Source organism: Embiotoca jacksoni, unplaced genomic scaffold, assembly GCF_022577435.1.
Source record: "Embiotoca jacksoni isolate LCO1_2020_lvr unplaced genomic scaffold, fEmbJac1.0.p SCAF_26, whole genome shotgun sequence".
Taxonomy (NCBI): domain Eukaryota; kingdom Metazoa; phylum Chordata; class Actinopteri; family Embiotocidae; genus Embiotoca; species Embiotoca jacksoni.
Window position 1 is genome coordinate 4,891,201 of NW_027185377.1, and position 21,347 is coordinate 4,912,547.

Consider the following 21,347-nt stretch of genomic DNA (forward strand, 5'->3'; position numbering starts at 1 on the left):
CGTCACTGTTGACCATTTATTCCACAAAACATACAATGCAAAGCATGTGCACTGTACAAGCCTTAATATTATGAAAATACTCATAACCATGCCTGTTTTTTTTGTTGTTTTTTTTTTTCAATTAAGTCATCTTAAATTTTGTTTTCGTAGTCACCCAGATCTACTTCTTTTTTTTTCCTTTTTTTTTTACATGACAGTATAACTTTGTCTATTGGACGTTACTTTTTGCATTGCTTTTGTCAGTTTTTGTCCTTGTTAGCTCATATTTCCACCTTGACTATATTATAAATATTAAGTAAAATTAAAATATTTCAGTCTGACCTGAACTATACAAACATACTGGTATGACAGTTGACACAAGTAGACTCAATTTAATTTAAACTGTGCGTAAACTGAAACAGGTGGAAACCTGGCAGTGTTTTTCCATGTGCTACACACAGCGGTGTCAAGTGCAGCTGCTGGTTAGAGACGAGCTTCTTTCATCTAAGACTTTGCTTGCTGGTAACGGCTTCTTCGACATCCCAGTCCAGTAATGTTTCTTATATCAGTAGTCCTAACTAATACCGGTTACACAAGTCCTTGACAACATCCATTTGGGGGGGAGGGGAGAGGGGGGTAAAGAGAGATCCATTGTCGTTTGTGGCACAGCAGTTGTGGAGGCTTGTTTCCGTGGTCCTTTTTTTGTTGTTTTTTTTGTATTTTTTTTTTTTGAAAGAAGTGAGGGGTTGAAACCAGAGGATCGGTCGCTCCTTAACGAGTCTCAATGTGTAAAAAATACACAAACACTTCTGAAAGGTAGGCAGCAGGTGGTTCTCAGGGTCACGTGACGACACCCCTATGAAAGGTTGGGTTACCGTTTGTACAATTTTCAACTCTGTTCCCGTTTCTTTCCTCCGTTTCCAGTGGAGCACCATGTCGATGTCTTCCTCAGTGCAATCTCTCGTCCAATGTACACCTCTTCATCACTTAAAATATACAACAACCCTCAATCTCATTAGTTTATATTATGTTAAATGTTATACACATTAAAAAATTTTACAAACCAAACCGATTGTTAAACCACACAGTATCACGTCTGTACAAAACTCTGAAGAAAAAAAAAAAAAAAAAAAAAGGTCACAAAACTAGGCGAAAGAAAGAAAGAAAGGATTTTGTTTTTTGGCAATTAAAAGCAACAGGCTGGTTTGTCACAAAACCACAAATTAAGGGATTAAATACTCAACTCTGGAAATGAAAAAAGGAACAGTACATCTAGAGCTCGACAGAGTCTGTGTCGGTGATGATAAAACTGTTCTTCCCATAAATGTTAACAGAAAAACATGGTTAAAAGGGTTACGTGGCTGAAATACGAAGCCTGAGGACACGTACAGTATGCGACCGGAAACCGAGCTCGAGTCGGGAGACGAGAGCTACCCTGCTGTTCGTTGCAAGTACAATAACACTCCTTCATCTGGTGAAGTTCTATATGTAATGGAGAAAAAAAAAAAAAAAAAAGAGGCTTTTTATAAAGGTTCAGATTTCAGCTCCTCCACCCGGCACTCCAGGTCCGCCACCTAGAAGACAAAACAGCACAATGTAGTTGTGACAATCAAGAACTGCCGCGGTTTGTTCCAAGATCTTTTCTGGCATGTAAGAGAATTTGAGAAAGTTGATTTAATTCAAAGCACGAGCAGGTGAACCTAAAAGTCACCACAGCGTCAAAAAAAAAATAGTAAATGACTTGTTGGCCTCGGTGGAGGTCTGCGCTCTATTAATGCTCCTCTACGAAGGCGGATCAACAAGTTCAGAGACTGCTCCTGTCGGGAAGGTATTAACTCCAATCAGTAAAGAGTTGCAAATCTCACGGCGCGATCCACCGTCAGCTCCTGAGTGACGCGCGTTTCCGTCGGCGCTGGTACCGAGCGCACGGCGAGTTTCCTCCGCGGACACGCTCGCGGGAGGCGCGCGGCAAATTTAGTCCCAAGTTCGAAAAACGCGGCGCGTCGGGTCAGGCGCACGACCAGGTGGGTTTTCTTTGACGCTCGCAGGATGCTACGCCATGAATTCGTCGTACGTCACGCATGCAAGCAGAGCAACCTTTGGTCACCTCCCCATACCTGTTCTTGGAGCTGTCCCGACTCCTCCTTCAGAAGAGAGGCCTCAGCCCCGACTTGTGCACACCGCTGGGTCTCCTTCTTCAGGTACTCAATCTCCCTGTTAAAGGAACCAGATCATATATATATATATATATTTTTTTTTTTTTAGCTCAAACGAAACATCCCACGCAGCTCTGTTAGCTTTCGTGTGTGTAGTTAGACCGTCTTACTTTTGCTGATACTCTTTGATCAGGCGTTTGGCTTTGCTGTATTTGCGCTCCAGGGCCTGATACTGCGCCTGCGTCTCCTTCAGGTGCTCGTCCACCGCCTGGCACAGGCTCTGAGCCTCCATCCAGTAGCCCTCCAGCTTCTCCATCCGCTCCTTGTTCTCCTGCAGCGTCTGCTCCAGCTGGGCCTTATCCATACGCCAGCGCTGCTTGTCCTGCTCGGCGTGGTGCAGCTGGACAGAAAGACGGAGCATCCGTTTAACACGTTCTTCCGACTTCGAACAATATAGGTTCCTTCGCTATCTCTTCCCATTCGGTTACATAAATGAATCGTGAAATATGATCTTGATTTTAACACCTTACCTTTCTTTTCAGCTGTTGGATCTCAGCCTGGGTCACAGCATGCTTTATCTGGAGCTTTATGGTAAGAAGGAGACCGTTTTAAATACACGTGTTAATATTCGGTACGTCGGTGGCACCGAGCTGTGATTACAGAGGAGATGTTCCCGTTAAATGATTCATGTCTCACCTCTTTGTATTTGTGGGCCAGTTTCTCAGGATCCGTCTCCAGGGGCGACATGTCCTCGTTCTCCGCCAAGTCAAACACCTCGATGGCGCTGGGATACGGCGGACTGGCCTCCTCGTCCTCATCGTCTTCCTCATCGGTGCCGTATTCTACACCCTGCAGGGACGAGGTCGAAGTTAGAGACCCACCAACAGGTACAGCGAAGAGGTAGGTGCGCAAGGAGTTTCAAATCAAGAGTGTTCCCGGAGATCAATGTTTCTGGGAAAACATGCCGAATCATCATTAGTTATGCGTAGCTTTGCTTCATCATTATGAAATTCCATTCAACTCATGACAGAAGAAATGTCAGACACTAATAAGTCAAAACCTCAGTTTAAAAAGATGAGAGGTTTTAAAGCTACTGCAAACTGATATCAATCATATGGAGAAAGTTGCTTGCGATTATGAAATTTTGCCGTTAAACGTGGGGTTCGACATTCCAGGAAGTTTTTGAAATTATTGCGATTGTAAGAGAGAAAAAAAAAAGTATTCTTTACATTTATAGTTCAACGTTTGGTTCAAATATCAGGAAACAGGAAGACAGCGAAATAAGTCATTTCATGGTGTTTTACTTCTGTGCTGTGACACCAAACGAACACCAGGTGGTGCAAAACTAACGAGCACACTGCACTTTCCATTATACAACCCGCTGCTGTTGAAGAACCACCCACCATCACCCTCTTCATGAATGGGGCAACTTCCTCTCTGCTGTTACAATGAAACCAAAGGCAGTTTTTTTTTCAGCACACGCTCTCTTAACTTTAACTGAAAGAGTCTGAGACAGGATTAACCAAATGAAAAAAGAAATAATAAAAAAAAAAAAAAAAAAAAGGGCCAGCGAGGGCACAAAATCTGAGTCATCCTGATTTGTCCCCATTTCGGAGCTTAGCTTATTGTTTGATCATGCTGATAGTACATGCTGGATATTAAAGTGTGGGTTTTTTTTGCCAGAAGCACACGCAACAAAATGCTCGCTCCTGTTCATGATGATGCCGAGATCGATTTATTTATTTATTTATTTATTTTAATCCTCGAGGGAAACCAGGGACATACAAGGACAACCGAGGTTTGAAAAAAAAAAATATATAGTTTTTCAACAGTTACTGGCGTCCCGGTTTTTGTGTTTATACTGAAATCAAAATGCATTTCGGGAAAACATCACGGGACTCGCACGCTGCGTTTTATGTTTGTATTTTTTCTTGCAAGAATCGTGAAATCTAGTTGTAGGCGGGTCTCTAAGAACGTAGCCTGAACGTTTGGATGTCATTTTTTTTTTTTCACCAATCTGGTTTAATTCCAGTGTTGGTGGTGTCTGCTCGGGAGGGGGAGGAGGGTAGGGGAGGTGAGGAGGAGGATGCATCGGTAAGCACTGCACCCTCACTTCTCCACTTCTTCAGCTCGAATCCTACCGCCAGCAGTCTCGGTCGTTTCTCAGACTGACCTCTTGCTCGTCCATGTACTGGTTGTAGCGCTGCTCCATCATCTCCCTCTGCCAGCGCTCCTGCTCCAACGTCTGCTGGATGAGCTGGGCCACTTCGCTCTGCTCGCCCGGCTTCTCTCGCCCGATCACGAACCTGCATTTAGAGAGTCGTCGGTCGAGCCCGGTTAGGACTGGACGCAGTGCTGCGCATGTTCAAAGGGACTGGAGATTTATCTCGTATGGCAAGATGCTGTATGTGCGCGCTGGCTTTTTTTTTTTTTTTTTTTTCTCCTGACCGCTGAGGAGCAGGAACAACGGCTCCTTCAGGATCAAGAGGCTGTTTTTCATACATACCACACTACTTACAGCCTTCTTAAGTTGTTACAGTGTGTGCATTAATGCAGTTAGGAATGTACCAGCTCTCTGATGGTGACAGAAAATGACTTCCTGTTTACTGCTGAAACGACCATGAACCCGGCCTCTCTGTCTCTCTTTTAACTCTCTGTACAGTTCCTTATAGAGCTTATAGACGGTATGTTTCCTGATTGAGGCTCATAAATCTCCGTCCAATTAAAGAAAACAGTAAACGGGGGGGGGGGGGGGAGTACAGTGAATCATGAACAAAAGCCCCAGACGGTTATTAAGCCCGCCGCTGCAGCCTTTCAATTGCTGCGGCGCTTAGCGGGGGTAATTAAATGTTCGCAAACACACTTCCTGTCCCGGTCTATTTGTCTGCCTGACGTTTTTTGTTGTTTTTTTTCTTCTTCATGAGCGTCGCTGCAGAGGATGCATAATGTATGAGCTATCTATGGAGGTCTCTGATCTTCGCAAGTCACACAACACTGACAATTATCCCAACAGCGCTGACCACTAAAACCCTGAATTATGAATGAGCTTGGATGACAAAAGGGGAGCAGGCGGGAGCAGTCGGCACCACCAAAACTCCAAAGAGCGACGGCTCCAAATAGCCCTCTGGCATTTCAAACTGACGCTTCCGACGCCAACTCCGTTTGTCCCTGATAACCGTGCATTCTGTGGCTCGAGTGTGGGATCTTTGGACCTTTATTCAGAATGTCTCCAAAAGCAGCTTTCTCCAAGCTGAAAGAGGGCATAATCACGAACCGTGGGAGATATACATCTGGTGAAGGGAATGGGGAGGGCGCGGTAGACGTCGGGCCTCGCGCGCAAGACGGGCTTGTGGGTAATGTATCAGAACGAAACCATCTCCAGAAGGAAGATCGCTGGATGCCGCAGAAAGTTGTACCGACGAAAAGGGAAGCGAAAAAAATGTGTCCCGGTCACGGCTGAGGCATTTAGAAAACCACCAAATGGTGACTGTGCAAGTAAATGGCAATTTAACAAAGAGGACATAAGTGCCTTGAGGCAAATATTAGCACGCGAACATGCTCGTAATGAAAAAGCCGAGATGTTGACGTTTCACCCCGACAGACAAGAACGCACGAGTTCCTCGTGTTTTTCACATGTTATCACGTGACGGTCATATGTTCCCGCATATAAAAGCCAAATACGTGTAAAAGTTTTCAGATGGGAATCTACATGGGTTTTACACATTACACCATGGAAATGTTCTGAAACCACATGTTTTCCATGGGCGACATACTTTGTTTTCACGTGTAATTATGTGGTTGTTCTGTAAGGCTATCAGGGAAGGTTTTCCATTTTCACCATGATAGTTTAGTATGTTAGCACGCTAGCATTCGCTAATTATCGCGAAACAGGAAGTGCAGCCGAGGCCGGTGGGAATGTCTTACGCCTTGCAGGTTACACGTGCATCAAATCAAAGTGATGCACGCGTTTTGATCTGAGGAGATGAAGTGATGATGATTGTTATCGAAATAGGTCACTAAAAAACTAAAACATCAACTTTCACATCGCAGTAGAAGAAAAGGAAATCACAGAAGTCGTTAAAATGCATCCTCTTGGGACGATTAAGGACTGTACAAAATTTCACGGCAGACCGCTAAAAATAGTTGTTCTGATATTTCAGCGTAGACCAACTGACAGATCAAGTTTTCCACTTTTCGATGGCTGATAAAAAATGATGTTGTTTTTTTTAATCTAAAAGTGAGCTGAAGCGATTTCCACAGAAGTCTGACTATTCAGAGTGACTCTTACTTGACAGATCCTGAGGTGTTCCTGAGTACGGTGGCGGCAAAGCTTTGGGTGACTCCCACCAAACTGGTCCCGTCCACCTCTACGATCAGATCGTTCACCTGGATCCTGGAGGAGACAGTTTGGAGGTTTACACAAATAGCTCAGCCATAGTCCTTGTTCATCCTTTTTATTCTTAAGCCCACACAAGCCCAACTCCATTTATAAATCATTGTTTTGGCAGAAAGACCCATTTGCAGTTGCCAGGAATCACAATAAGCAACTGGGACAATAAAGCATCCACGCCTGGAAATAAAACTACAACTGCTAAGTTAACCTCAGGATGACGTGCGCTCGACAAAGGCCTTTTCAGTTTGCCTGTAAATTTTACTCAGGATGTTTCCGTTTCATTTCTCTTTACCGGATCAGGAATTTACTTTGACTGAAAGTAAATTCAACATCAACTAACTTACCTGTTATCCCTCTGTGCTGCTCCTCCGTCTGTGACTGTCTTGACAAATATGCCCAGTTTCTCCAGGCCCATGTCCGCCCCTGCACCCATCCCAATGATACTGATGCCCAGTCCATCGCCATCTGAAATAAGAGCAGGGGAACCAGACTAGCTGTTACCAAACTGTCACTGAAACCATGTTCAACAGGTTTAGTAAGTTTGATTTGTTATGTGGCCACGTCATAGGGAGTCAAGTGTTACCACCACTGCATTTGAGGGCGAACAGGACAAGGACAAAACTTAAGATTATGGCTGCACTGTGTGAAACCCTAAGGGTCTTTTAATTTGAAAGGAAGGCTCTTAATTTGAAATGGAAGCAGGGACTTGCTGCAACGTTGTTACTGAGAAAGCTTTTTTTAAGAATTTGGGAATAATGTTCTGACAATGTTCTGAAAAATACTTTAGGAATGTTAACAAAAAATATATTTTAGAATGTTGTATGTTGTTTGAGGAGAATTGCCACGGATATGTCGAACATCTTTACAGAAAACCAGCCACACAGTTGACAGCAAGTCCATGAAAAGATTTGTAAAGTACTGTAGTAGCAGGATCTGATGCCCCTCATATGGACCTGTGTTCCCTGGAACCATATTTGAAACCCACTGCATACAAAATCTGGGTGTGACACTGGACCGTGACTTCAAATTGGACAAACAGATAAACTAGCTCTTTCCAACTAAGGCTCTTATCTGAGGTAGAGCCCTTTTTTTTTTATCGTTTAAGGGTTTTGAAAGGGGTTATACACGCTTTTATCCTTTTTGATGGTGTGAGCCAGACTTCCCTCTCACGCTTACAGCTGGTGCAGAAGGCGGCAGCTCGTAAGTTGCCTTTGCATGACAGGCGGGATTCTTCTCGTTTTACAACACATCTTTATTCCGCCGTGTGAGTATGAGAGTGGCTTTTTTTTTTTTTTTGGGTGTGACTTTATTGTACCGTTTCATAGCTTTTAATATTTCGCTTGCACAATACTTTGGTTAGCTATTGTTGTCTTTAAATACGACCTATAAATCAATTTATGTTGACCTGATACGACCGAGCAGAGCCTATATTAGAATCAGAAGTGGTGTGAGCGTTTTATCTCTGTGAAACTGACACCTGCTGCATTCTGTGTGAACTGTCACTGGTATATAACCGCAGTTAAAATAAAAGCATGCAGAAGCTCCTCTTTGTATCTGAGGAAAAAAATAAATAGATGCAACCTTCATGTGGTCTTGAAATTATAAAAAAAACAAAGCTATTTTAGTTAACGTCTGTGTATGTGACTCGAATGTTAAACGAGAATCACTGTAACACAGACATCCTGCCGGAGGCGTGATGTGCTGAAATAGCGTATTAATTCTCTGAGCACAAGTTTCTTTCAGCTTCTAGTTTACTCTGATTAAATGAATGCAGACAGTAGACACACTGCAGCACGTCATTTATATTAAAACACGTTCACACATGGCATCCCATGTAAGGTGCCCTGTACACAAGTCTAAATATAGTCTCCTGTACATATATTAATGCACCGTAATGTTGGAGGGATGTTGGAATTGTGGCTCACTGGGGGAGAGATGGGAGGGAAAACATTTACTTTGCCAAGTGGAGGGAAAGATGGTTGGCAGAAGGCACCTGGTGAACACTGCAGGCCTTTTTTACTTCGGTAATAAGCAAATGTTGGATTTCTTCATTACTTCAAAGATAGTTACAACAGCGCTGTCCAGTGGGAGGTTAATTATTCAAATACATCTCCATGAATTGAACATTTCCTGTATTCCGTTTCCTATTATAGTGCAAATCAGCCACCTGGAGCCTCCAGCGGGTTGAAATACCGTAAATACGTAGACGCACTGGCATGTCCTGCAGCTTTTACAGACAAAAAATGTGATAAATCCTCTGCAGATAAGCACTGGGAAGAAAAAAGCGGGCGTTGTACTGTAGGTGCCTCGATAATGTTCGGTACCTTTCTCCAGCTCCACGGGGAACAGGTCCAGCCTCTCCACCCTCTTCTCCAGCTCGTACTCAGCAGACGCTGCCATGGGATCCACGTCTTCATTACGTCTGTCGTAGTCCTCGTTGGGATAGGTGGCGAACACCTGTGGGAGGAGACGGGAGGCTGGATCAGTAAATGTTTGTAGAGTTTCAATAGGTTCCCATAGTCTTTTTTGGTCTGTCTTAAAATGGGATATATTTGTGAGATCATTTGGGAAATGTGCTCATTTGCTTTCAACTTTAATGTCAATCCGCCATATGACGTGCAGACATACGGATAGATCGAAAAATTGTTTCTCAAAGTCCCACGGCGTGCAAAAATATAAAACAAGAAAAGTATAAATATGTAGCAATAAAAAACGATAAAACAGACAACAACCACAGTGACGCTAAACCGCAGTATCTATAAGTACGATGTAGTGCAGATTTCTTGTGGAGAGCTAATATGAAGTCAGTTTCGCTGAACAAAAAAAGATATGCAGCAGGGGGAGCAGTGGGCCTCTGCAGTATAAATACAAAAAGATATATAAAAAATTAAAAAAAAATAAAAACCTTTAAACTGCATTTTCATAATTGACTCTGATTAGTGGTGGGTAAAAAAAACCAACCTATAGAGCACAGTATATTGCGATATTTTACGAAGGCATATTTCATAGATAGATGGACACTAACTATCAATATTTAATATATATATGAGTTTGTCAGGCGCATGCAACATTTATGACAGGTTGTTATGAGCGTGTGGTCAGTCTGTCTGCTTGACAATCCCATTTTGCTGCAATAGAACAGATGCTAACAAAAGCTACACAATTTGCAGCTTAAAAGCAAATAAATTGCCACATGTTTAAAAAAAAATGGAAAAGAAAATTCATCACCGTCTGTACATCATAACAGCCGCGGCTTCGGGACTGTGATAATATGGTATCATGGAGCCACTGGTGATTCTCACCTCCGCTCTAAATATAGTAGCTGCTACTGAAAGCAGAAAACGCATCGCTTCCTGTGCACACTGCCGCTCATCGATTCACTGTTTCGTCGACTCCATTTGTGCGTTAAGATCGGCAAAGTGTTCATTTATTCACATGAAAATTACAGATTGTGACGGGGCTGCAGGTGGTTGCGTCCAAATCCGCGCTAAATGATGTAAACGCTTCAAGAATTGGCCATTATAAAAGTTCCATGGAAAAGATGACTTCCGTCCGTTTTCTGCAGAAAGATGAGCTGTAACATACTGACGCAAACAGGACCATTACTCGCAGGAAAGGAACGCTGGTTGAGATTATTAACACTCAAATTCCCCTGAAATGAGCTGCACACGTCCTGCCTGACTCTGATGTTTGCCGATACCACGAAACACCTCGTGTTCTCTGCCATCACACGCTTGCGCGAAATGTTAGGAATAAAAGTACCCCAAAAAAATGTAGGATATGCTGTAGGATAGCCGTGCACGAACGATTCACATTTTAAATCTAGTATTTAGTTTAATCTAATTTAATTCCTGAAATATTTATCTGCTCAAGATAATAAAAATTCAAGAATTCCTATCTTTACCTTCTGGCAAGTTGACTAACTGACAGAGGTACGATTTATGTATTTCAGCATGCACTTCAAACTACTTTTTGAATTTTTGAGATTTGCTAAAAAAAAAAAAAAAAAAAAAAAAAATGAATTTCAGCTCCGGGGGTGGGGGGGGGGGGGGGGGGGGGGGTTTGTGGAGACGTACGGCAGCCGGGACGAGACAAGACAGATTCATGATTCAATAATAACTGACCGCCGCCGTTAATGCGGACGTAATGCAATTCAGATTTATTGAGCGTTTTAAACCGAGACAGCCGCAGCGTTTCCTCGAGGCCTCCGGGCTCCCTGTATCATCTCACAGCGGTGATCTGTATCAGACGCGCCGGGGGGAAATCAATCACAACCGCCGAAGTCGCTCTCGTGAAGACAGAGGCCTCTGTTTTCAGAGCTCAACTTCCCACATTCACTCCGCTCTAACAGCATGACAGTTTACATAACCACCTCCAGCATGCTAATGGAGGCCCTTCTGCAGCTGCTGCTCACAGGCCACACACACACACACACGCACACGCACACACGCACACACACACACACACACACACGCACACGCACACACACACACACACACACACACACACACACACAAAGAGTAAGCTGGGTCTTTAAGAGCCTCACTTTCACTCGTCCGAGGTGATTATGTATGCACCACCTTGCATGCTCCACTAGCTGCACTGATTCAGTGCTGGACCTCCTTTTTTTTTTTTTTCACACATCCTGTGTTATTTAAATTCATCAACAATCTTCATCTCCGTTGTGCAAAAAGATTTTCACAATTTTGTCCCCCGTCCCCCCGTCCCCCCGTCCCGCGTCCGGCTTATTCCACGCAACTCCCGCGTGTCGTTTAGTTTGTCCGTCCGTGTTGCGGTCGCGTCTCTTGGCTTCACTGCCGCTCTTCGGCGGCACGGTACGGTTCCCCCGTCTCCGTGGCAACCCCACAGTAAAAAGAGCCTGTCACTTTCGGCTGCTCCTCTGAGACGCAAGCGGCCCCGCGCTCTCCTCACACGCACTCGGCATCGTCGTATTTTCCACGCGTCGCCGAGCGCCGCGCGAGTCCTCTGCCGCCGCACTTAAAGCCTCCTCTCCCCGTCAGAACAAGAGTTTACAACGTGATCGCCTCGAGCCAAATCACTGCCATCGCCAACTGCTCATCAAGTGGTGACAAGGCCGATTTTTTTTTTTTTTTTATCTCTAATTCTGGCGCGAAAATTACATTTTGATTATTACTTGCAAATACAGTCGCAGACGTTCCTTGTCGTGGTCAGGAAGTGACTGTTAATGTCCACGAAACGGCCCGCGCGTGTTTACACTTTCGTTTTCACTCGGATTACGCAAACAAAATATAGCGCAACGTTTTAATCAGCGAGCCTAAACGAGGCTAGCTGTCACCCTCCGTTTCCAGTCTTTACGCTCCGCTCTCCTTGGCTGCAGCTTCCTATTTATTCTGTAAATGTTGCGAACACAAACACTCGGCAGGAGCAAATAAGCATATTTCCCACAATGCCGTACTTTTCCGTCAATTGACAACAATTTATGTATCCGCAGCTGCGAAAGCATTTACTGTTTCCAGCTTCTCAAATACGAGGAACTTGCTCAGTTATTTGTTTTTCTTTTCACTGTAAATTGATTGTTTTTTGTCTTTTCAGCTGCTAATCAGTCTTTAGTTAAACACTTGCAGGCATTATAACCCCATTTCTTTTTATATTTAATTAACAGCATAATTACTAATAATAATTTTTTTTTAAAAAGAAGAAAAAAAAGAACGGGCAAAAAAAATGATGATAAAATGTTTACTTGCAGCAGCACTGACACCCATTATTTGTGCTGCTGTTTTGTTTTACTGTACGACTCCTGCAGATGACGTAGCACGGCAGCAGCACTGCAGTCTAATGGCTTTTGATTTAGGTTACCTTTGTATTTAGGCGGATTAGCAGAATGTGGATTACAGGCACGGAGGGGGAAAAAAAAAACAAGAAAAAAAAAAAAACGACACTGTTTGCATCCTAAGTAACGGGTCGTAAAACAACAACAGGGCGGTCCGAGCCTGCACCGCTTCCCTCCTTGAGTTTTGCAGATCAAGAGGCTGCAGCTGGTGGCTTGTGGTGCCCTCAGTGTTACGCCCACGACGCTGCGGGGAGATCAAACGAGGAGGCTCAGCGGCGTTTAACGTGGCACTGCGAGTAAACAGCGGCGACTGGATGCGTGTCGTGACCGGCTGGGGCCACGGTGGAGGGGTGGGGGGGGGTGGGTTTCGATGGGCAGATGCCACGATGCAGGCCGGACTTACAACCTTTCAGCTTCACTGGTACAAAAGGAACACTTTTTTTTTTTTTTTACTCCCAGTAGGACGACTCCTCCCCCCGCGCCCCCCCCATCCCCCGCCTTGTACACAGTGATCCCACTCACTGACTAATTGGGATCCTGCATGATGCAACGTTTTTGACTCCAGCCTCACCTTACGCACATAGACCAGCACGATAGGTAAACTCCTGCAGCGGTGAGGTGGCTGTCTTCGGAAGACAAACATTGGGATTAAATGCATGGGCGGCGGCGGCGGCGGTGGCGGAGGGGAGGAGGAGAGGGAGGGGGGGGGGGGTTGGCAGGGCTCTGGAGAAGGATGCTTTTCCAGTTGTGGCAGATAGTAGGTCAGAGGAGCTAACAGATGGCCAGGAAACTCCCTTCCTCCCTCCCTCCGCTACCAGCCGCCTGGGACGTCCTACAAAAGCTCCGCGGGCCGCGAGCTCGAGCTCTCAATGGCTACCAGATTGTGTTTGTGTCTGTGACGGGCGCCCACTCGGGACTGTAAAGGGTATAAAAAGCAGCCAGTGAGTGACGGGCAGCATTTTACAACACAGTTGTCGTGACAGAGAGAGACGGCTAAATGATAGAGGCAGCTCCCGCAGGCCTCGGCTCGGCTACGGTGTGGTTCCATCTTGATAGGCCCTTTGGCTACGACGTGATTGGGTAACACCGTGGTGTTAACTAGCACGTCCGTATCCCCCCCCCCCCCCCCCCCCACACACACACACACACCATCCTCCCCCCCCCCCCACCGCCCACAGCAGCATGTCGACCGCTGTGTTTCTTTCCCTCTTGACTCCCAAAAAACAGATCTAATTTTGGACTCAGCCAATGGGATGTGTGGAGGTGGTCCCGTTGGTTTTGTCAGAAATAGCGTGTTTTCCACTCCCACCGCACGCTGCAACCAACCAACTTTCCATCATTTTCATTGCTCATACTATCCCCGCTATAATTTCAACTTTTTTATTTCCACCTTAAATGCCCAAGTGAATTAAGTTGATCACCGTGCATCCTGTGAGATTTCAGATTTGGCTGCTCCAACTTTAGACCCCTCACTTTTTCCCTCTACATACACACGTGCTTTAATTAATCCAGTATTCTTAGGATCACGCTGCATGTATGACGCTTAATTATGCCGTCAAACTTGAGCATGTTTGGCACTTTTCCTCTTTACATTTTAACGACACCAACATTTATTGCTTCGCCGAGCGCGACAGGTTAAACAAGTGGCAGGTAATTGCTTCTAAATCCTCCTAAAATTGGGGGTTAATCCAGATCCCAGATGTGCAACACGCAGACGGGAAATAAGGGATGTGTCCCCTTGCTGCTGTTGACATCCCTCGCCAATAAAATGGATATGGCGGTATTGTCATGGTAACGGTTGCATGGCTCCAAAGCCCGTCTCTTTTGGCAGGGCAGATTTTGGTCAGCGGTCATGTTTAAGCTTAACGTTGACCTGCGGGAGAGACACGGCAGGAAGAGAATAAGGTCAGCCGCAGAGGACTGAACGGAACTATAGTACATATGGGATGCATCAACATGATACAACGACTACCTGATGGGTTTTTTTACGTTAATTATATAATTTATTACTTAATACAGTATGTATTCTTTTTATTATTCACATTTATCTTCTATCCTACTCATTGCATTTTATATCATGGTCTATTATATTTGTATGACCACTATTCATTATGCCGCCTTGATAAGGCAGTTTATATATTCATATTCATTTAGGTTGTGTGAAGCCCATTAACTTTCTTGTACACTAATTTAGAGATTATAAAGCCATCAGTGTCGTTATATACATATTTCAGATTTAGTTTTATTCCATTTTACTTTGCATACTTCTTTTTATCTGAACTTTTATCTGTGTTGACATATTTCCAAACCTACTAAAAACGATGCCAAACAGCGTATGCTTGTTCCTGACTGAGGCCTAACGTCCTTGAGGATTACTGGTACCCCTGAATGTGGATTGTGAAATGGAGTCGACGTGTTTCTAGGATGGCCTATGTTTTGTTCCTATTGAACTTCAATACCATCTACTGGACGTCAAGATGTATGATATTTACTCGATCAAATTTCCTATCTCGCAATGTAAAAAAAAAAAAGTGAAAAATAACTTGTGCATCCGTCCTGTGGTTTGGCTACGCCTCCAAAACTGAATGGGTTCTTCCTTGACTGATGCTACATCCTTCCACCAAGTTTAATGAAAATCAGGCTGTTTTTTTTAATAATCCTGTTGACAAACAAGCTCACAAAACGGAAAACATAACCTCAATAGTAGAAACAATTAACAGTGAGCTGATGGTCAAAGCCATATAGTTTACTCCTCTATGCCACACTGGCTGAGAGGTTCCCTCATTACCACAAACGTGGGCATTAGTAGTTTATTTTAAGCGTCAAATATTCATTAATTTGCAACTGAAAGAAGATCCCAAACAATGTGACTAATGTTGGCTGTTTTCTGAAATTATTCAGCCTTTTCTGTTCGTGAAGCTGAATGTTTTTGAGCAGAAAGGGTGCTGAGTGCCACCGACAGAGTACAGAGGCCTTGACTGTCAGACCGAGACACTTTTCATATGTTTACTGTTAAAAACAAAAAAAAAAACATCAGCCTTGTGCTTAATCAGTAAACATGAACTACAGAAGCAAGACGTTCTAAAGAAGGTGAATATGCACCTTCACACAGGGCAGCAGGAGCCTCATAGATCACTGTAACCAGCGGCTGTTTGTTTTTGTTTTTTTGACAAGATGAAGGCATGTTGGACGGGATGAAACACAACAGCACTCAGACATCATGACCGAGACGTTGCATAACGCGGCTTGTCGCAGTAACCTGACCGAGTGTGGGCACATCGCGGTTCCAACCCACCGCCGCTGCAGGACCGAGAAGTGGGGCAGCGTGACCTTGTTGATAATCTGTCTGGTCTCCGGCCCCTCCTGGCTGTGAGTAATGCACTGTGTGAAATACTGCAGCCTCTCTGAGTCCAAGTAATAGACGGTTTGAGGATACCTTGACACGTGGTGATGTATTACCCGTCCCCCCGGGGCGATCCCTCATTGGCTGACCTGAGGCTGCAGAGGGGTTTTCTCTTATTTTGCAACGTTGAAATCTGCAATTCCTCCTTTTGTGTGTATGTCGAAATCCAACATTTATTACTATATCAGTAAAGTCATTGTTTGTGTTAATGATACGGTGCAGAAGAAAATCATAGGTGTTCTCTGAGCAGGCTGGCAGGACGGCTGCTTAGAGTTGCGTAGGAAGAGGACGGGGAAGAGTGCGTGTGTGTGTGTGTGTGTGTGTGTGTGTGTGTGTGTGTGTGTGTGTGTGTGTGTGTGTGTGTGTGTGTGTGTGTGTGTGTGTGCGTGTGTGTGTGCGTGTACGTGTGCGTGTGTGTGTGTGTGAGAGATGGTGGTAACGGGGGCATTAAAAGTGTAAGAGCAGGCAAGGTGATGAGCTACCACGGTGATTCTGGTGCAGGAGGAATAAATCTGATTATTCCTGGCTCGGAGGGAACGCAGCACAAATCCAGCAGAGATTATCTCTTTTTCTTTTCTTTTTTTTTTTTTTTTGTGCTCTCCCTGCACAATGGGATAAATAATGAAAAATCACAACACGCCATGAGGCTACGCCGTCATCTACGGTATACTGATAGTGAGCGAGATATAGAACGAAGCCAAAACAAACAAGCTTTCACGGATAAATAAGACATGAGAAGCAGCTTCCTGTGTTTCGACAAGGAGGCGGCCCCTGAAAAGCGAGGCAAGCCTGTGACGATAATAACAATGCTGCTATTTTTACTAACTGTAGCAGACTGCTGACAAAGAGTGAAAAAAGGGAGGAAAGAAGGGAGCGAGAGAAAACAGTGTCAGGAGGAGCAAACAAAGAGTCCAGTGTGAAGTCTACCCGGAGCAGAGCTGCTATTTTTTGACGGTTTTGAGAGGACAGAGACAGGCAGGCAGGCAGGCAGGCAGACCGCCATCACCACAACAGGACTTTAATTATGGCCAAAAGCTGAACTGTTGCTAAGACAGAGGGGGTGGGGGAGTGGTGGAAATATGCACTGAAAATGGTCACTTCCTGTTTGGAAGAGAAAACCAACTGACAGTGTGACTTAAGAGCTGGCAGTAATACAGTCGCATGACATTTGAGCTACATAATGATGCCCCTCCCATTTGACCTCACCCCCCCACACACACTCACACTTTTACTCTCAGCAGCCCCCCCCCACCCCACCCCACCCCACCCCCATCACTCACCCTTGCATCAATCTCCATAACAAAGGTCGCACTGATACAGTGTGAAAGGACCCAGTCGGGGGTTTATTCTCCAGCGACGGCTGCAGGGTCAAAACCCGAATTCTGCCTTTTTTTATTAGAGGCGATGAGTTATGACTTTTTATCGCCTCCTCATGGCGTCCACCTTTGATCTCATGAGGATAAAATAATGTGGTAAAAGTCTTTTTTCTCCCCCCCCCCCCCCCCCCCCCCCCCCGTATAACGACTGCATGACAGGTATCCAAAGCTCATGCATGATTTATATAGGATTTGTGGGGTTTTTGGCATTTACTCAATATATTAAAGCTTAATAATTGAGACATGAAGACGTATCGGTATGAGCATAATTAGCACACACGCACAGACATTGCTGCACATAAATGCTTTATAGGTTTTCTTTTTTTTATGTGATTTGAGTTTAAAATATTGTGTTTGTGCTTTCACTGGTAAAAATAGTTTGGAGGTACAGGTATTATTAATATATTGTATATACGTATATTATTATACTTATTATCATAAGCGATATTTCCGTTTTGTCTGCGCTCTTCTCTTATTTGAAGCAGGCATGACTTTGATGTAAAAATATGATGTTGCATATTTTCATGTACCAATGTGACCAAAACAATGTAAGAAATAGTTGTTAAGAGAGCAGAAATGTATATAAACAATAAGTTAATTACATTCGCTTTAGCTGTTTAGTCACAGATATGTTTTCAGGTGCTTTAAATATGTCAATTTTACCAATAGTGTCATGTTAGTTAAACTAGATGAGCATTAAAGGAACAGTTCAACATTTTAGAGAGTTGTCACGGAAGGCACTTTTTTTTTAAAATTTACCTTTGAACGAGGGATGAAAATAAGGATGTTTACTGACAGTTAGTTTCGTAAACATCCACTTCTCTAAAAAGATATGAATACACCTGTTCCTCAAAATGTCAAATCATTTCCTTTAAAGTGCATTTTCAGTTTGAGATGGTGTTGCATTGGTTTTTTAAAACTCTCTCAGATGCAGACAAATCTAGCCACAGTAACTCGGCACTACTGGAAAAAAATGTGCAGCAAAGTGAAGATAACAAGAGCAAGTTCTGACTTGATGAGTCATGATATGGGACAGGAGTGCTTAGTCACTGAAATGTAGTTCCTGCGAGAGGGACTGTGTGAGACGTACAGTGTCAGGGCCCGCTTCAGCCGGCAGAGTCTCCGCACGCCTCAGACCTCAAGGCAGAGCCGAGCGGCAGGACTGAGCTGGAGAGAATCCGATGCTCCTCTCCGGACCATTACACCACCCCCAGACACACCGAGACACTTTAAATCAAATCTTCCTCCTCCGCTTCTTCTTCCTCCTCCTCGTCTGTCCTACTCTCTCATCTCACCGGTCAAAGAGTGAATCACAGTGTATTTTTCTTTTCCTTTTTCTCACTTCCTCTTTCTCTCTTTCTCACACACACAAAAACAACTCCATTCCTCACTCAGTTCCCCAACCAGCGTTCACCGGCCTTTCTCTTTCCGCAGCAGAGAACCCTCTTCTCTGAAAACCTGGATAATTACCCAGGGCCCTTTTCTGTCCCGTCTCTCCCCCAGCAATTATTTACAGAAGCAGCTCCCGCTGCATTTTCAGATAAGCATCTACACTGTGGCTCTTTTTTTTGGGGGGCCCATGTCAGCTGCACGGTAGGAATGCAGGGACCGTCCAGCAGCAATTGGCTACTGCGTGAGGGGAGGGTGTTTTAACAGCGTGCAAAGCCCTGTGTTGAATCAGGGTAAAATCAAAATGTCAGCATCAGTGTGACACCGGCAGAGGCTGAGGGAGTTCATAAAAAAGCTGACAGAGGCGCCAGCTATCATGCTAACACAGTAGATAAGCTTTTAAGGTCAAGTTCAACGCGACTCTGAACACAGAGGGTGAAGAAAAAAAAAAAAAATCCCACAGCAGAAAACAGACATAATTACAATTCAGAAATCAGCACCTAAGCATAATTAAACTCTCTGGGGGTAGAATCTGAAAGACATTATCTTCATGTGTCTTCTAATAGTCGTTTGATGTGTTTTTCCGCTGCATAGTTTCCTCACCTTGATGGGATCTATGCTGAAGCGAATCTTCCTCGAAGGGGGCGGGTCCTCCTCCGTGGGCAACCCAGAAATCTCCACACAGCTGGACTCGGGCTCGTAGCGGTCATCCTCCTCGTCTTCGTCCTCGTCCTTCTGGCTTCCTCCGAAGTCCTCCCCCACCGCGCTGTAGGTACTGATATCCACCGAGTCCCGGCCCGACTGCTCGTCTCTCAGTGTCCTGTCCTCCTCCTCCTCCTCAGCATCCTTCTCCCCCTCCTGCCTGAGCGTGTCACCACCCTTCGGAGAGCTTTGCTTCCCAGCTGCAGTTTCTCCATTCTCCACAGAGATGCGGATGTCACTTTGCAGCGTCGTGGGCTCTATGGACCCAGAGTGTGCCTCAGCTTTGGCCTCAACACCTGCATCTGAAACAGTCTTTTCTCTCTCGTTTGGCTCTCCTACATTACTGGAAAGTTCAGTCATTTGGCCAACACTCTGGCCCCCATTAAAGCCTTCAGATGGGGGAGTCCCCCTTCCCCTGGGGCCCCTCGGAGGCGCCTCTTGGCCCTTCTGATTGCTTAAGTCTTCCTCTTGGTTGCCCGATGCGAAGGCACTGACCCTCTTTGTGATTATCTTGGAGTTCAACACGCCCACCTTGGCGCTGACCCCCCGGGATGGGAGCGGTGGCGTGGAGGAGAGGCGGTGGAGGTTGTTCCGGAGCTCCGCCGCCCGTTCAAACACAGCACTGAGCTGGCTGACCGTGGGGGACACTGCCTCGCTAGTGTCCAGGCTGTCCAGGGACTCTGTGCTGCCGTTAAAACGAGCCACCACGTCCAACCTGCCGTCCTGGAAGCCTGAGGCCTTGTCTGTCTTCAGAAGGACCCTGGTGGTGGCCAGCTTCTCCTGCTGCAGCTTCTCCTGCTGCAACTTCTCCTGCTGCAGCTTCTCCTGCTGCTGCTCGAAGATGCGGCGGGTCTCCTGCAGCTTGGAGTAGCTGGGCGACGACGCCCGAGGGTGCCCGTTCTCCGATTTGGGGTCGAACTTGTTGACGCGCTCGGACACGGTGGACCCGAGCTTCAGCAGCGCGCTGTGGTCCACGTTCTCGTTCAGGCTACCGGCTCTGGGGAGGGAGAGGCGCACCGATTTGTCGGCGTTCTTGGCGGGGTCCTCTCCCTCTGCGTCGGCTGGGGATGTGGTCTGCATCTGCTGGAACATGTTTTTAATACGGTGCACGTTGGAGCCGTACCTGCGCCCTCGGGGGCCCTCCTGCATGTCCCCGTTCGCAGCATTGTCTTTGACGGGCTTCAGGGCCTGCATCCCCGCCTCGTACGCGTTTCTGTGCGGGGATGGGCTCCTGAGCGTGGAGCCAGAGCCGGTGCTCTTGGATGTAGATTCGGTCTTCATCATGGTCAGTCAAGCGTCGCAGCGGATGCTCAGCGGCGGCATGTCTCCTTTCTCAACTCCCGGTGGCAAATCTGTATTATCCAACAGCAGCCGATCCCAGCGAGGGGGGCGCCCAGACGAGACCGGCAGATGGGGAGAAACAAAAACAACAGCTCGCGTTAAGGGCCTGCTTGCATCCGCTGCAATTCTCGCCTAGTGCAACGGAGAAAGTGAGCACGATGCATCTGTCATTAGCTCGTTTGCAGTTCCAACAATACAAACCTAACCTTCCCGGATAATGGCATTACTCGTTAAAAAACATTTGCACAGAAAAACAGAACAGTAATGAGCCGCGGATTTACCGCAGCTGACGACAGATTGCTTACGTTTAATCCCTTTTTACAGGCAGCATCATTTTGATCTCTTCATTCTGTGAGCTGCAGATTTCTGGTCCTCTGGTAGCGGCAGACTGCTCTGCTGCTGCATGGAGGAGGGAGCCGCTGGGTCATAGTGCCCGTCTCCGATTTTTTTTTTTTTTTTTTTTTTTTTTTTTTTTGCTTCTCTATAGGCAATTAAAAGCCTAATTTAATATATTTAGCAGACGTGCATTAACTCTAAATACTGGGTTATAATGAGTGATTGGGTTTTTGCTTCTAATATATGGTATACTAGTCCCAAGCAGTAGTAGCCATCTAACCAAGGAGGCAGCTGCCAGAGCAAGTGGAAAAGATGCAGAGATGGTGGAATAGCTAAAAAAATTATTAAGTATTATCATAATAAAATATGAAATAGCAATCGTGATTTCATCTAACAGGGCTGTGAGGCTATATCAGACACACAAAAAAAAGGCAATCGCTGCAGTATGTTTTTTTTTTAA

General features: G+C 45.4%; 1 protein-coding gene across 1 annotated transcript; it reads right to left on the reverse strand.

The window, feature by feature from the left end:
• Positions 1 to 2: 2 nt before the first annotated feature.
• ppp1r9bb (protein phosphatase 1, regulatory subunit 9Bb) lies at positions 3 to 20,945 on the reverse strand. Its single transcript, XM_069160226.1, has 11 exons — positions 20,857 to 20,945; positions 19,112 to 20,562; positions 8,853 to 8,985; positions 6,873 to 6,993; positions 6,424 to 6,528; positions 4,309 to 4,441; positions 2,832 to 2,984; positions 2,666 to 2,719; positions 2,306 to 2,535; positions 2,097 to 2,193; positions 3 to 1,553 (listed from the first exon to the last, which is right to left on the reverse strand). The coding sequence occupies exons 2-11, from the start codon at positions 20,492 to 20,494 to the stop codon at positions 1,503 to 1,505; spliced, it is 2,460 nt and encodes an 819-aa protein (XP_069016327.1). The 5' UTR covers positions 20,495 to 20,562; positions 20,857 to 20,945; the 3' UTR covers positions 3 to 1,502.
• Between the last annotated feature and the right edge of the window lie 402 nt (positions 20,946 to 21,347).

What these genes read in the sequence shown, in the direction of transcription:
- ppp1r9bb (XM_069160226.1), bottom strand. Translation starts at nt 20,494, where the DNA reads ATGATGAAGACCGAATCTACATCCAAGAGCACCGGCTCTGGCTCCACG. An exon ending in AACACCTCAGGATCTGTCAA is followed by an intron (nt 4,442 to 6,423) that starts GTAAGAGTCACT and finishes CTCTAAATGCAG; the next exon opens with GTTCGTGATCGGGCGAGAGA. An exon ending in CGGGACAGCTCCAAGAACAG is followed by an intron (nt 1,554 to 2,096) that starts GTATGGGGAGGT and finishes TTTGTCTTCTAG; the next exon opens with GTGGCGGACCTGGAGTGCCG.